The sequence below is a fragment of the Carcharhinus amblyrhynchos genome, chromosome 17 (genome assembly GCF_965287045.1).
Source record: "Carcharhinus amblyrhynchos chromosome 17, sCarAmb.v2.hapA, whole genome shotgun sequence".
Taxonomy (NCBI): domain Eukaryota; kingdom Metazoa; phylum Chordata; class Chondrichthyes; order Carcharhiniformes; family Carcharhinidae; genus Carcharhinus; species Carcharhinus amblyrhynchos.
The window spans coordinates 56183851-56198862 of NC_137340.1; the positions used below are offsets into that span (position 1 = coordinate 56183851).

The 15012-nt window shown below is 45.6% G+C and overlaps 1 protein-coding gene across 1 annotated transcript in view; it reads left to right on the forward strand.

Annotated features, from left to right (window-relative positions):
- The window catches only part of cfap43 (cilia and flagella associated protein 43), a 151621-nt gene that overhangs the window by 107543 nt on the left and 29066 nt on the right, over positions 1-15012 (forward strand). The window contains exons 24-27 of the mRNA XM_080205998.1: positions 940-1146; positions 3073-3162; positions 4573-4653; positions 12929-13054. Of these exons, the coding sequence (XP_080062124.1) occupies positions 940-1146; positions 3073-3162; positions 4573-4653; positions 12929-13054 (504 nt within the window). The remainder of the gene's footprint in view (positions 1-939; positions 1147-3072; positions 3163-4572; positions 4654-12928; positions 13055-15012) is intronic.

The following is a 15012-nucleotide window of genomic DNA, read 5'->3' on the forward strand; positions in this document are numbered from 1 at the left end:
GGAGGTTCACTAGGCTGATACTGGAGATGAGGGGGTTAGCCTATGAAGAGAGACTGAATAGACTGGGTCTGTACTCGTTGGAGTTTAGAAGGCTGAGGGGGGATCTTATAGAGACGTATAAGATAATGAAAGGGATGGATAGGGTGGAGGTAGAGAGGTTCTTCCCGCTCAGAAAGGACAGCAGGACTAGAGGGCACAGCCTCAAGATAAGGGGGGGGGGGGTGCAGTTTAGATCGGAGTTGAGGTGGAACTTCTTCACTCAAAGGGTGGTGAATCTCTGGAATTCTCTGCCCATTGAAGTGGTTGAGGCTACCTCGCTGAATATTTTTAAGTCACGGGTAGATAGGTTTCTGATAGACAAGGGAATTGAGGGTTATGGGGAGAAAGCGGGAAAGTGGAACTGATCCACTTCAGATCAGCCATGATCTTATTGAATGGCGGAGCAGGCTCGAAGGGCTAGATGGCCTACTCCTGCTCCTATTTCTTATGTTTGTATGTTCTTATAGTGAGGTGACCAGAATGCACACAATATTCCAAATGTGGTCTCACCAATGTCCGATATAGTTGCAGCATAACCCCACGGCTCTTAAACTTAAACCCCCTGTTAATAAACGCTAACTCTTAAACTCAAACCCCCAACATCTTGGTGAACCTTCTTTGCACTCTTTCCAAAGCTTCCACATCCTTCTGGTAGTGTGGTGACCACAACTGCACACAATACTCCAAATGCAGCCTAACCAAGATTTTATACAGCTGCAACATGATTTCCCAACTCTTGTACTCAATGCCCTGGCTGATGAAGGCAAGCATGCCGTATGCTTTCGTAATCACCTCGGCCTCCTGTGTTGCCACTCTTAGGGAACTGTGGACCTGAATGTGAGAGACCCCTGCTGATGAGAATAAAATCTGACATTCCATTGTTCATTTTCTTGTCTTAAGGATGTGATTTACAACATAAAAACCACATTCAACAAGGAGTTTGATGCAACCTATAAGCAAAAGGAGGTGGAGATTGCCCGGGTGAAGGACAGAACTGTGCGAATTAAAGAAATCTTGCAGCAACTGGACATGGATGAGGAGGTCTGGCTGCCTTCAATGACTAAAAAAGAGATGCCCGAACGAGAGTTTGAGGTCCAGGATTCTGAGGTAACATCTGGATTGGTGTAGAACTAAACCATATATTCTCGCCATGCTTTTAAGTAAATTATTCTCTCTGCACCAAGAATCATGGAAGGTTTGTGATATAGAAAGAGGCCATTTGGTCCATCGTGTCTGAACCCACGCAAAAACAAGCCACACAGCCTAATCGCACTTTGTTGTGGTTGGTCTGTGACCCACAGGTTGCAGCACTTGAGGTACAGGTTCAAACAGTTTTAAAAATGAGTTGAGGGGTTTCTGCTTCAATAATCAGGAGTCCCATAACCCTCCATGTGAAAAAGATATTCCTCACCTCTCTAATGTTTCTACCAATCACTTTCAATCTATCCCCGAGTCACTAATCTCTCTGTTATGGTAAACGGGCCCTTCCTATCCATTCTATCCAGGCCCCTCACAATTCTGTCAGATCTCCCCTCAGCCTCCCCTGTCCCAAGGAGAACATCCCCAGCCTCTCCAATCTTTCCTCATAGCTGCAATTTTCCAGTTCTGGCAACACCCTCATCAGTCTCCATTGTACCCAGTCCAATACATTTACATCTTTTCTATAATGAAGTGATCAGAATTGCGCACAGTACTCAAATTGCTGCCCTAATTAACGTTTATACAGTTTCAACATGACCTCACTGCTCTTATATTTTATGTCTGGGGGAATAAACAAAAGGATTCAGTACATCTTCTTAACCACCTGATTGACTTGTCCTGTTACTTTTAGGGATCTGTGTGCGTTTGCTGCTGGTCGCTCACTTCCTCTCAGCATTCTCCCACTTATCCTTTGTCTTGTTTCACCTCCCCAAATGCATCATTTCACACTTGTCTGAATTGAATTCCTTTTGCCACGTACCTGCCCACCTGACCAGTGCATTGGTACCTTCAATAGTCTACAACTATCCTCTTCACTACCAACTGTGCGACCAGTTTTGTGTTATCTGCAAATCTCTTCATCATTGCCCTACATTTACATCCAAATCATTACTATCAACCACTCACCTGATGAAGGGGCAGCGCTCCAAAAGCTTGTGCTACCAAATAAACCTGTTGGACTTTAACCTGGTGTAGTGAGACTTCTTAGTGTGCCTACTCCAGTTCAGTGCTGGCACCTCCACATCATATCAATCACAAATAGCAGGTGTTGGAGTACTGAACCCTGCAGATAGCAACCTCGCAGTCACAGTGACAGTTGTCCTGTGTTTCCTGCCACTCCAGCTTGCTACATTCCCCCAGAGCCCATGGGCTTTATCTTATAGCCAGTCTGCCATGTGTGAGCTACTCAGAAGCCTTGCTAAAACCTGTGCAGACCACATCGACAGCACATTCCTCCGGGTGGGGGGCAGTCTAGAACAAGGGGATCCAGGCAGTTCAGGGGTGATTTCAAGCAAGATTCTATCACACAAAGACAAACAGAAATCTCTCTCTAAGGAATCTGTTGAAATTGGGGTGGTGATGCCAGGGGGGTGAAAATTGAAAATGTCAGAACTGCGACTGATAATTTGTTCTGAGGTTATAAGTTAAGGGTAAAGTTTATAAAACCAAAGCAGTCATGCTGTGATTTACTGGCAGACCCAGTTTGTGGGGCTGAATCGCCTCCTCCTATTCCTCTGCTTCTGACTGGAAACCATTTCTATGCAAAGGCTGGTCTTGTCTCTGTCTGGGGGATGGTTAGTGCTATCACTGGTCTGGGGCCATTTTCTACCACCCTTTCTCCTGCGACGTTGCTGCTTCAGTTAACTGTAACATTGTCATAGCCAGATTTGAACACTGGCCTCAGGCTGGATGATGCCCCTGTTTACATACCGATTTCTTGGCCCTGTTTGTGTTTTCAGATATCAGTGCCAGCGCTCATTGTTTCACTTACCTGTCGAGGTTTGAAATGAATCTGACTAACCTCATCCTTTCTATTTCTCCTGTTACCTTCAGATCACAGCAGAACGCTACCTCACCCCAGAGCAGAAACGGAAGCTGGAGGAAGAATACAGAGCTGAACAGCTGCGACTTCTGGCTGCCAAGGTACCTCAGTATGTGTGAGGAGATGAATATTCATTGTAGAGTCTGTCCCTCCCTTTTACTCACTGTGTATGGTACATGTACAGGAGCGGACACCGACACACACACAGACACGCACATACACACACACACCCCTTCCTGTACAGGAGCTGACACTGAGACTGACACTCACTCACTCATTCTCACACACACATCACCCCCCTCACCTTTCCCATACAGGAGCTGACACTAAGACACATACACGGACCATATAGGAGCTGATGCAGACCCACATGGACTGGGTAATGTCCTATGTTAGGCTTTAAGCAAAATAAAAAAGACATGATTTGAACACAGAGAATCTCAATAGCAACAGGTTTATTGAAAAAGATGCTCTTTGCACAGAACAGAAACTGAAACTAAACAGCCTGTGGAACATCTCAATGACACCACCATCAAATCATGTGATCAGCCCTTAAAGCAATCATACAACAGCTTAAATATATAACACCCCTCCCTCTTACTTCTGTGACCTTGACAACAAATTCCTAAGATGTTATACATAGGATCCACATTCTGACATTTGGAAACTCACGTGTGATACAGAAGCTAAGGGCAGCATGGTGGCACAGTCGTTAGCACTGCGGCATCACAGCGCCAGAATTCCAGCCTCTCGAGAATTTGCATGTTCTCCTCGTGTCTGCGTGGGTTTCCTCCGGGTGCTCCGGTTTTCTCCCACAGTCCAAAGATGTGCGGGTTTGGTGGATTGGCCATGCTAAAATTGCCCCTTAGTGTCCTGGGATGTGTAGATTAGGTGAATTAGCCATGGTAAATGCACTGGGGGAACGATCCTCTTTCGGAGAAGCGGTCCAGACTCAATGGGTCAAATGATCCTTCTTCACTGCAGTGACTCCAAAGTTTCCAGGATTCAGACGCTCAGGGAAAACACAGGAGCTGAGACTGGGGCACAAACAGATCATGTACAGTGAGTATTTTCGCCCGGCTGCTCTCTGCAGTCATTTTATATTGTGGTGAAATCACTGGAGGAATGGAAGTTTATTTGCTAATTTTTTTTATTAGTTATTGGGATTTTGATGCAGTTTTTGGACTCAACTAAAACTGAATAAAGAGAATGTAGGTGACGCACTGAGTGTGTGCCTAAGAAAGGACAGTTTATGAGTTTGAGTCTGAAGGATGCTCAGAATTTCATGCTGCAAGGTCCTGGCTGAAATATAAGTACCACATTTGACACTTGCTGATTGGTGTTCAATCTGATTCCCTGGTTATGCCAATCAATAATCCTGTCGTTCCACAGCCTTTGCGAAGCCCAGTAACAAACCTATGATAAAACCGGACCTGCACTGAGTGCTGCTGCTCACACACACTCTGCAATGTTGGCTCTGTATCTCTGATTCTCTCTCACTCTGTTCCCAGGCTGACAATTGGAGAGAGCGCGCTCTGAAGGATATGATGGGAGGAGTCCTGGAGACCAAGAAGTCGGACATTCTGAAAATGGTGAGAGTTAGCTGCTGACATTTCCTGTGTTTAGAGCAGATGCCCAACATTCACTGGTGTATACTGGGTCCTGAACCTCTCAGCATGCCCAGGAGGTGATGTTGGATTGGGGGCCTGCCTGTGGTATGTGAGCCACCCACTAATAGATCCTATCCATCTGTGCCAGCAGCAACAGATCTTATTCTCGAGAGGCAATCACTATGCATATTCATTGGAACACAGCCCCCAACGCAGCCCTAGTGTAGCCCCAGCACAGTCTCAGTGCAGCATCTGAGACTTGAAGCAGTGCTAAGTTACCCTGGTGCGGGTCATTACACACTGGACACAGGCCCAGCCCTGCAGCCCTCTGAGATGTACCATTCCCTCTGTTACATTCTGGGCCTTTCACAAAACCATGTTGCCCAATTGCCTTGAATTTTCCCAAGCTCCCTGCGACATCGTTAATAATAGCTTCTAACATTTTCCCTCGACAGATGTTAGACCAACTGGCATGTAGTTTCCAGCTTTTTGTCTCCCTCTGTCTTTGACTAAAGGAGTTACATTTGCTATCTTCCAGTCTAATGTAACCTTCCCCGAATCCAGTAAATTTTGTAAAATTAAAACCAACGTATCTCAATTTCATTTCTTTTCTTTTAAGACCCTCGGGTGAAGTTTATCCGGGGACTGTCAGTCCACAGATCCAACAACTAGCTCAGTGCCACTTTCCCCGTGATTTAAATTTTCCTGAGTTCCTCCCTCCCTCCCATTTCCTGATTTGCGGCTGTTTCTCGGATGTTACTGGTGTCTCTATATTGAAAACCGATACAGAGTGTACCTGTTTAAATTAACCTGCCATCACACTACTTTCCATTACCAACTCCCAGCCTCACTTTCTATTGGAACAGTTTGTAAATTTCCTTCCTATTTAAATATTAATAGAAACTCTCCCTCTTTATATTACTGGTTTCTTTCTCTTGTAGTCTAATGTTTCCCTCCATATCAATTCTTCACTCGTTCATTGCTGTTGTATATATTCTTTCCAATCCTCTGACATGCCATTCTTTGTGCTAATGTAAGATTTTTCTTTCTGTTTAATTATTGTCCTTAACTTTTTTAGTTAACCAAAGATGAAGAGTCCTCCCCTCGGTAATTTTCTCTCTTACTGAAATGTGTCTTCTGTATATTCTGAAATATCCCTTTAAATGTCCACCACTATTGACCAATCCCTTAAGCGTATTTTCCAGTTCACTTTAGCGAGCTCCACTTTCAGACTCTCTCATTCCCCTGATTTAAGTTTCAAATTCCAGACTTGGATACGTTCTTCTCCCAGTGGAAAATTCAACGTGTTATTCTCGCTGCGCAGTGAGGTTATTGATCGATCCAATCTCGTTGCACAATATCAGGTCCAATATCGCTTGCTCTCTGGTTGGTTCCAGAATGTACCGTTCTGTTCTAATAAACTAAAATATTCCATCCATTCCTCATTTATGTTTTCTTTGCTCATCTGATTTTTATACACAGACGAAAATCCCCTGTGATTATCAGCCTGCCTTTTTGACAAGCTCCAGTTAACTCTTCCTTTAAACCATGAGGTTACAATGAGGGAACCTGTACACCATTCCCTCAGTGATCTCTTACCTTTCTCATCTCAATCTAACTCCCCCAACATCCTATTTTCCTGAATTTAAGCCATTCCTTTTGTTGTGATGTCCCTGGGGAATCGTCAGTAGATCTCCCTGTGGACCTGGTCAAATACGAGTTCCTCTGTTAGACAAGTAGAGGCTTATCCATTAGGGAAGGAGCGGGGGCGTTTCGTACCAGCTGGTTCCACTCTAGCTGGCAGTCAATAGGCTCGGCCTTGTCCACAAGCTGTGTCCGTTGAACAGCACTTGACTAGTACTGTAAACAGATGCAAAGAACCCATTTAGTATCTCCCCCATCTCCTTTGGTTCCGTACACAGCCTACCACTCTGGTCTTCAAGAGGACCAATTTTATCCCTCACTCTCCTTTTGCTCCTTACATACCAAGAGAAGCTCTTTGGATTTTCCTTCACCGTGTCTGCCAAAGCAACCTCATGTCTTCTTTTAGCCCTCCTGATTTCCCTCTTAAGTAGCTTCATGCACTTTTTATACTCCTCGAACATCTGATCTGTTCCTTGCTGTTTGTACATTTCATACAACTCTCTCTTCCTCTTAACCAGCGTTACAATCTCCCTCGAGAACCAAGGTTCCTTGTTCCTATTTACTTTGCCTTTAATCCTGACAGGAACATACGAACCCTGCGCTCTCAAAATTTCTCCTTTGAAGGCCTCCCACTTTCCATTTACATCCTTACCAGAGAACAGCCTGTGCCAATAAACACTTCCCAGATCCTTTCTCATTTCATCAAATTTGGCCTTTTTCTAGTTCAGAACTTCAACCCGAGGACTAGATCTATCCTTATCCATGATCAGGTTGAAACTAATGGCATTATGATCACTGGATCCAAAGTGTTCCCTCACACTCACATCCATCACCTGCCCTAACTCATTTCCCAATAGGAGATCCAGTATCGCATCCTCTCTAGTTGGCACCTCTATATACTGATGTAGAAAATTCTCCTGGACACATTTAATAAACTCTACCCTGTCTGAATCTTTAACAGTTTGCGAGTCCCAATCTATATGTGGAAAATTAAAATCCCCGAATATCACAACTTTCTGTTTCTTCCAGTTGTCAGCTATCTCTCTGCTGATTTGCTCCTCCAATTCTCACTGACTATAATACAACCCCATTAATGTGGTCATACCCTTCCTGTTTCTCAGCTCCACCCACAGGGCCTCTGTAGACAAACCTTCTAATCTATCCTGCCTGAGTACCGCTGTAACATTTTCCCTGACCAACAATGCCACCGCCCCCCTCCACCTTTTATCCCTCTGCCTCTATCACGCCTGAAATGTAGAAAAATGTAGCCAAGTTTCACTAATGGCTATAACGTCATATTTCCACATGTCAATCCACGCCTTCAGCTCATCTGCCTTCCCCACAATACTCCTGGCATTGAAATAGACACACCTCAAAAGATTATTTCCACCACACTCAACCCTTCCATTTGTGATTTTGCTTGAACTAACCTGTCTTTTTACCCCTGCTGCACTATCTGCTCTGGCACTCTGGTTCCCATCCCCCCTGCAAATCTAGTTTAAACGCTCCCCAATAACACTAGCAACTCTGAAGGGTGCAGTTGAACAGAGGGATCTGGGAATATAGGTACAGAATTCCCTAAAAGTGACTTCACAGGTGGATAGGGTGGTAAAGAGTGCTTTTGGTACATTGGCCTTTATAACTCGGAGTATTGTGTATAAAAGTTGGAGTGTTATGGTAAGGTTATATAAGGCATTGGTGAGGCTGAATTTAGAGTATTGTGTACAGTTTTGGTCACCTAGTTACAGGAAGGATGTAAATAAGGTTGAAAGAGTGCAGAGAAGGTTCACAAGGATGTTGCCGGGACTTGAGAAGCTGAGTTACAGAGAGAGATTGAATAGGTTAGGACTTTATTCCCTGGAGCGTAGAAGAATGAGGGGAGATTTGATAGAGGTGTATAAGATTTTGATGGTATAGATAGAGTGAATGTAAGCAGGCTTTTTCCACTGAGGCTAGGGGAGAGAAAAAAACTAGAGGGCATGGGTTAAGGGTGAAAGGAGAAAAGTTTAAAGGGAATATTAGAGGGGGGCTTCTTCATGCAGAGAGTGGTGGGAGTGTGGAATGAGCTGCTGGATAAAGTGGTAAATGCGGGGTCACTTTTAACATTTAAGAAAAACTTGGACAGGTTCATGGATGAGAGGGGTGTGGAGGGATATGGTCCAAGTGCAGGTCAGTGGGACCGGGCAAAAAATGGTTCGGCACAGACAAGAAGGGCCAAAAGGCCTGTTTCTGAGCTGTAATTTTCTACAGTTCTATGGTACTGTAAATAAAAGGGTGACATAACAGGCCTTGGTGAGATTATTACACCTCTCCAATATTCTAATACCAACAATGATTAACAGAGCCAGCCCTCCACCTGTTCTCAACTTTCCATCCTTCCTAAATGCCACAAGCCCTTCAATATTCAGGCCCCAGTCAATGACACCTTGTCGCCATGTCTCTGGAACAGCTATCAGGTCGTATTTTAGTCCTGCTGGCGCTATCAATTCTATTTTGTTTTGAATGTGACATGCATTCACATACAGAGCCTTTAGTTTTGTCCTTCCATTATTTTTGTAACTTCTGGATGAGTATATGGGGTTTAATGAGATTGAGGGTTATAGATAGGTCTGTAGGTTGGTAGGTGATGATGTGATCGGCGCAACTTGTGGGCCGAAGGGCCTGTTTGTGCTGTAGTGTTCTATGTTCTATGTTCTATGTTCTAGCCGTTTTTGCCAATTTTCCATCAGATTTGTTCTCTCCGTCCCTTCCTGCCACAGTCTATCATTTCCCATATAGTAGCTTCCTCTCTTGCCTTGCCTTTTCTCTTCTGTTTATCACTTCTTCCCCAATTTGATCACTTGCCCCACTATTCAGTTTAAAACTCTCTCCATTTCCCGGATTATGGAGCTCACTCGAACTTCAGCCCCAACAGCTCCGGGGTTGACCATCCTGATGGTGCCGAACCCATTTTCCCAGGACAGCTGCCAGAGGCCGATGAACCTGAACCCACTTCTCCCACACCTGTCTATGAACCACCCATTCATTCCTCGAATCTTATTTATCCTGTAACAATTTGCACTTGGTTCTGGTAATAATCAAGAAATTTATTACCTCTGAGGTTCTGCTTTTTAATTTAATGCCGAGCTCCTTGCACTGATGGTGCACAGCCTCCTCCCTCATCCTGTCTGCGTTGTTGGTACTTAAATAGAAACATAGAAGATCGGAGCAGGGGGAGGCCATTCAGCCCTTCAAGTCTGCTCTGCCCTTTATTACGATCATGGCTGATCATCCAACTCAGTAGCCTAGTTCTGCTTTCTCCCCATAACCTTTGATCCCATTCGCCCCAAGTGCTATATCCAGCCGCCTTTTGAATACATTCAATGTTTTGGCATCAACTACTTCCTGTGGTAATGAATTCCACAGGCTCACCACTCTCTGGGTGAAGAAATGTCTCCTCACCTCCGTCCTAAATGGTCTACCCTGAATCCTCAGACTGTGAGCCCTGGTTCTGGAGTCCCACCATCGGGTACATCCTCCCTGCATCTACCCTGCCTAGTCCTGTTAGAATTTTATAAGTCTCTATGAGATCCCCCCCTCATTTGCCTGAATTCCAGTGAAAACAATCCTAACCTGGTCAATCTGTCCTCATACATCAGTCCCACCATCCCCGGAATCAGCCTGGTAAACCTTCTCTGCACTCCCTCAAGAGCGAGAACTTCCTTCCTCAGGAAAGGAGACCAAAACTATACACAATACTCCAGGTGTGGCCTCACCAAGACCCTGTGTAATTGCAACAACACATCCCTGCTCCTGTACTCGAAACCTCTCACAATGAAGGCCAACATACCGTTCACCTTCTTTACTGCCTGCTGCCCCTGCATGCTTACCTTCAGTGACTGGTGCACAAGAACACCCAGGTCCCTCTGCACACTCCCCTCCCCCAAGTTACAGTCATTCAGGTAGTAATCTGCTGCTTTGTTTTTGCTTCCAAAATTTATTTATCCAAATTATACTGCATCTGCCATTGATTAGCCCACTCACCCAACCTGTCCAGATCATTCTGAATGATCTCTGCATCCTCATCACAGTTCACCCTCCCACCCAACTTGGTATCATCCGCAAACTTTGAGATGTTACATTTTGTTCCCTCATCGAAATCATTAATATATATTGTGAATAGCTGGGGTCCCAGCACTGATCCCTGTGGCACCCCCACTAGTTACTGCCTACCAATCTGAAAAGCACCCATTAATTCCTGCTCTTTGTTTCCTCTCTGCCAACCAGTTTTCTATCCATCTCAATACACTTCACCCAATGCCATGCAGTTTAATCTTGCACAATAATCTCTTGTGAGGGACTTTGTCAAACGCTTTCTGATGGTACAAATAGAACATAGAACATAGAACATTACAGCGCAGAACAGGCCCTTCGGCCCACGATGTTGCGCCGACCAGTTACAAAAACAATGACCCACTAGCCTATACCAATCCCTTTTCGTCCATAAACCTATCCAGAGATCTCTTAAACGCCCCCAAACTAGACGCATTTACAACTGCAGCAGGCAGGGCATTCCAATCCTTCACCACCCGCTGGGTAAAGAACCTACCCCTGACATCCGTCCTGTAGCTACCCCCCCTTAATTTAAAGCCATGCCCCCTCGTGCTAGCTTTCTCCATCCGAGGAAAAAGGCCATCACTATCCACCCTATCTAAACCTCTAATCATCTTATATGTTTCAATAAGATCCCCTCTTAGCCGCCTTCTTTCCAACGAAAACAACCCTAAATCCCTCAGTCTCTCCTCATAGGACCTCCCCACCATACCAGGCACCATCCTAGTAAACCTCCTCTGCACCCTCTCCAACGCCTCCACATCCTTCTTGTAATGCGGGGACCAGAACTGCACACAGTACTCCAAGTGCGGCCGCACTAGAGTAGTGTACAGTTGCAACATTACACTGCGACTCCTAAATTCAATCCCCCTACCAATAAACGCCAAGACACCGTACGCCTTCTTGACAACCTTATCTACTTGATTCCCAACCTTCAGGGATCTATGTACACACACACCTAGATCCCTCTGTTCATCCACACTATTCAAAGTCCTCCCGTTAGCCCTATACTCGACACATCTGTTGCTCCTACCAAAGTGAATTACCTCACACTTCTCCGCATTAAATTCCATCCGCCACCTCTCGGCCCAGCTCTGCAACCTATCTAAGTCTCCCTGCAGACTATGACACCCTTCCTCACAATCTACCACACCTCCAATTTTGGTGTCATCAGCAAATTTACTAATCCACCCAACTATACCCTCATCCAGATCATTAATAAAAATTACAAACAACAGTGGCCCCAAAACAGATCCCTGAGGCACACCACTCGTAACTGTACTCCATGATGAATATTTACCATCCACCACCACCCTCTGTCTCCTATCTGATAGCCAATTCCTGATCCAACTTCCTAGATTACCCACAATCCCATACATCTGCATTTTCTGCAGAAGCCTACCATGGTGAACCTTATCGAACGCCTTACTAAAATCCATGTATACCACATCTACTGGTATACATGGTATATACCACATCTACTGGTTCCCCCTTGTCAACTCTACTAGTTACATCACCAAAGAATTCCAACAGATTTGTCAAGCATGATTTCTCCTTCATAAATCCATGCTGACTCTGTCTGATCCTGTTACCCTGCTGTAAAGTCCTTGATAATGAAATTGAGAATTTTCCCATTTACCGATGTTTAGCTTACTGGTTTACTACTCCCTGCTTTCTCTCTACCACCCTTTCTGAAGATTGGAGTGACATTCGCTACCCTCCAATCTGCAGGGAGCATTCCAGAGTCTATAGAATCCTGGAGGATGACCCTGAGAACGGGATCCTACCCTTCCAACTGCAAGTTCTTCTCCAGCCCAGAGTGGATATCCTGAATCCTGGCACCGGGCAGGCAACACAGCCTTCTGGATTATCTCAGCACTGACCCTCTGACAGTGCGGCACTCCCTCAGTACTGACCCTCTGACAGTGCGGCACTCCCTCAGCACTGACCCTCTGACAGTGCGGCACTCCCTCAGTACTGACCCTCTGACAGTGCGGCACTCCCTCAGTACTGACCCTCTGACAGTGCGGCACTCCCTCAGTACTGACCCTCTGACAGTGCAGCACTCCCTCAGCACTGACCCTCTGACAGTGCGGCACTCCCTCAGCACTGACCCTCTGACAGTGCGGCACTCCCTCAGTACTGACCCTCTGACAGTGCGGCGCTCCCTCAGTACTGCATTGTAATGTTTAAATAGTTATTGAGTTTTTGGACTGGGTCTTGAACCCAAAATTCTGATTGACACTGGGAAAGGAAATGTGCCACTTTATAAAATCAGAGCATCTACGGTACTGAGACAGGCCCTTTGGCCCAAACTGGTCCATACCAACCATAAAGCCCATGTGAACTGACTCCATTTGTCTGCATTTGGCTATCTCCCTCTCAATCTTTCCTATCCATGCGTCTGTCCAAATGCCTTGTAAATTTCAGCTGGTCTTTATCTATTGTGCTCCTGGGAAGTCCGTATCCCACTGTATATTTTCACTGAACAATAGCTGTTTCTGTCACTGGTTCCTTTCAGGAAATTCCCATGCCAGCCTTCATGGAAAAGCCAGAATATGAATGGACTGAAGAGCAGATCAAACAAGCCAAAGAGTACGCACTCAAGGAGCAGGAACTAAATGAAGAGAAGGACAAATACCGCAAGGTAAGAAAGACACAGGGAGTTTATCTGTGTTAGAACAGGACCTAACTGGGTCCAGGAATTTATCATCACGGGGGTCCAATCTCTGCGGGACATTTTCTGGGCGAGTTGTGGACTGAGGCAGCACATGAAGCATTCCTGTCACATCTCTGACAGCCCAAGGTGTTTCACTCAGAATAAAATCTGAATGAACCTGAAGAGGAGAGACAGGGGAAGCTGATCAGTCACTGTATCAGAGGTAGGTTTCCAGGAGCATCCGAAGAAGAGAGAAAGACAGAAGTGGAGATGTTTAAGAAGGGAATTGCGGAGCTGAAGGCCCAGTTACTGGTGTGGAATGATTCAGCAGAGCAATTCTGAGGGAGCCAGGACTGGAGGAGTACAGAGATCCTGAAGTGTTGTCTGTTTGGGTGAGATCACAGAGATGGGGAATGTGAAACCACAAGGGAATTTAGAAACCAGGCTGCAGATTTTATGAAATGCAAGTTTTGCTTAACTAGAAGCTGTTCTGGGTCAGAGCTGGAGCTGGGGGAGTTTGGGACGAGCTGGGGGAGTTTGGGACAAGCTGAGATAGATCGGCTGGAAAATTGGGCGGAGAAATGGCAAATGGAATTTAATCCAGATAAATGTGAAGTGATGCATTTTCGTCAAACTAATGTAGGGAGGAGCTATACAATAAATGGCAGAACCATCAGGAGTATAGAAACACAGAGGGACCTGGGTGTGCAAGTCCACAGATCCTTGAAGGTGGCAGCACAGGTGGAGGTGGTGAAGAAGGCATATGGTATGCTTGCCTTTATAGGACGGGGTATAGAGTATAAAAGCTGGAGTCTGATGTTATAACTGTATAGAACGCTGGTTTGGCCACATTTGGAGTACTGTGTCCAGTTCTGGTTGCTGCACTACCAGAAGGACATGGAGGCTTTGGAGAGAAGGTTTACCAGAATGTTGCCTGGTATGGAGGGTCTTAGCTACGAGGAGAGATTGGGTAAACTGGGGTTGTTCTCCCTGGAAAGGCAGAGAATGAGGGGAGACCTAATAAAGGTATACAAAATAATGAAGGGTATAGATAGAATGAACAGTGGGAAGCTTTTTCCCCAGGTCGGAGGTGACGATCACAAGGGGTCACAGGCTCAAGGTGAGAAGGGCGAGGTTTAACACAGATATCAGAGGGATGTATTTTACACAGAGGGTGGTGGGGGCCTGGAACACACTGCCAAGCAGGGTGGTAGAGGCAGACACGCTGGGATCGTTTAAGAATTACCTGGATAGACACATGAACAGACTGGGAATAGAGGGATACAAACTAATGGTCGAGCTGGAAGCATGAGCGGCGCAGGCTTGGAGGGCCGAAGGGCCTGTTCCTGTGCTGTACTGTCCTTTGTTCTTTGTTCTTTGAGTCAGGAGTTGGTTTGTTTGAGAAATGAAGATTGTGGATCTGAAGAGGGGAAAAAGTCATCCCGAGAAAAGCTGGAACGATGTTGCTAAAGATGGCGAAGGGAATTGGCAAGTCAGCAGCTTTGAGGGAATAGTTCAGGGAACAGGAGGTGAAGTCCCGACAGTTTGGTGTGGCAGTTGATAGTAGATGGAAAGATGTGAGTTGAAGACGAAGCGAGGGCTGATATTTGGCTGTGTGAGCTTGGAGAAGGATGGAGCAGGGTCAAGACACCTGGAGGGATGGTGTTAGACCAAGTGACAGAGAAAGCGATGAGATCCTTCCCTTTGCCCTCATGCTGATGGTGAATCCTGAGATAACCGTGGACAGGAGCAAATCAGCAACAAGCCAGGCTCTTAGTCGCTAACTCGGCATTGCTGCTGGTGTGTGGGTATGTTTGTATGTACCTGTGTGTACAGATCTGTGATGTGGGTATGTCGGCGTTGGACTGGCGTAAACACAGTAAAAAGTCTGACAACACCAGGTTTTAGTCCAACCGATTTATTTGATAATATACTCACAAGCTTTC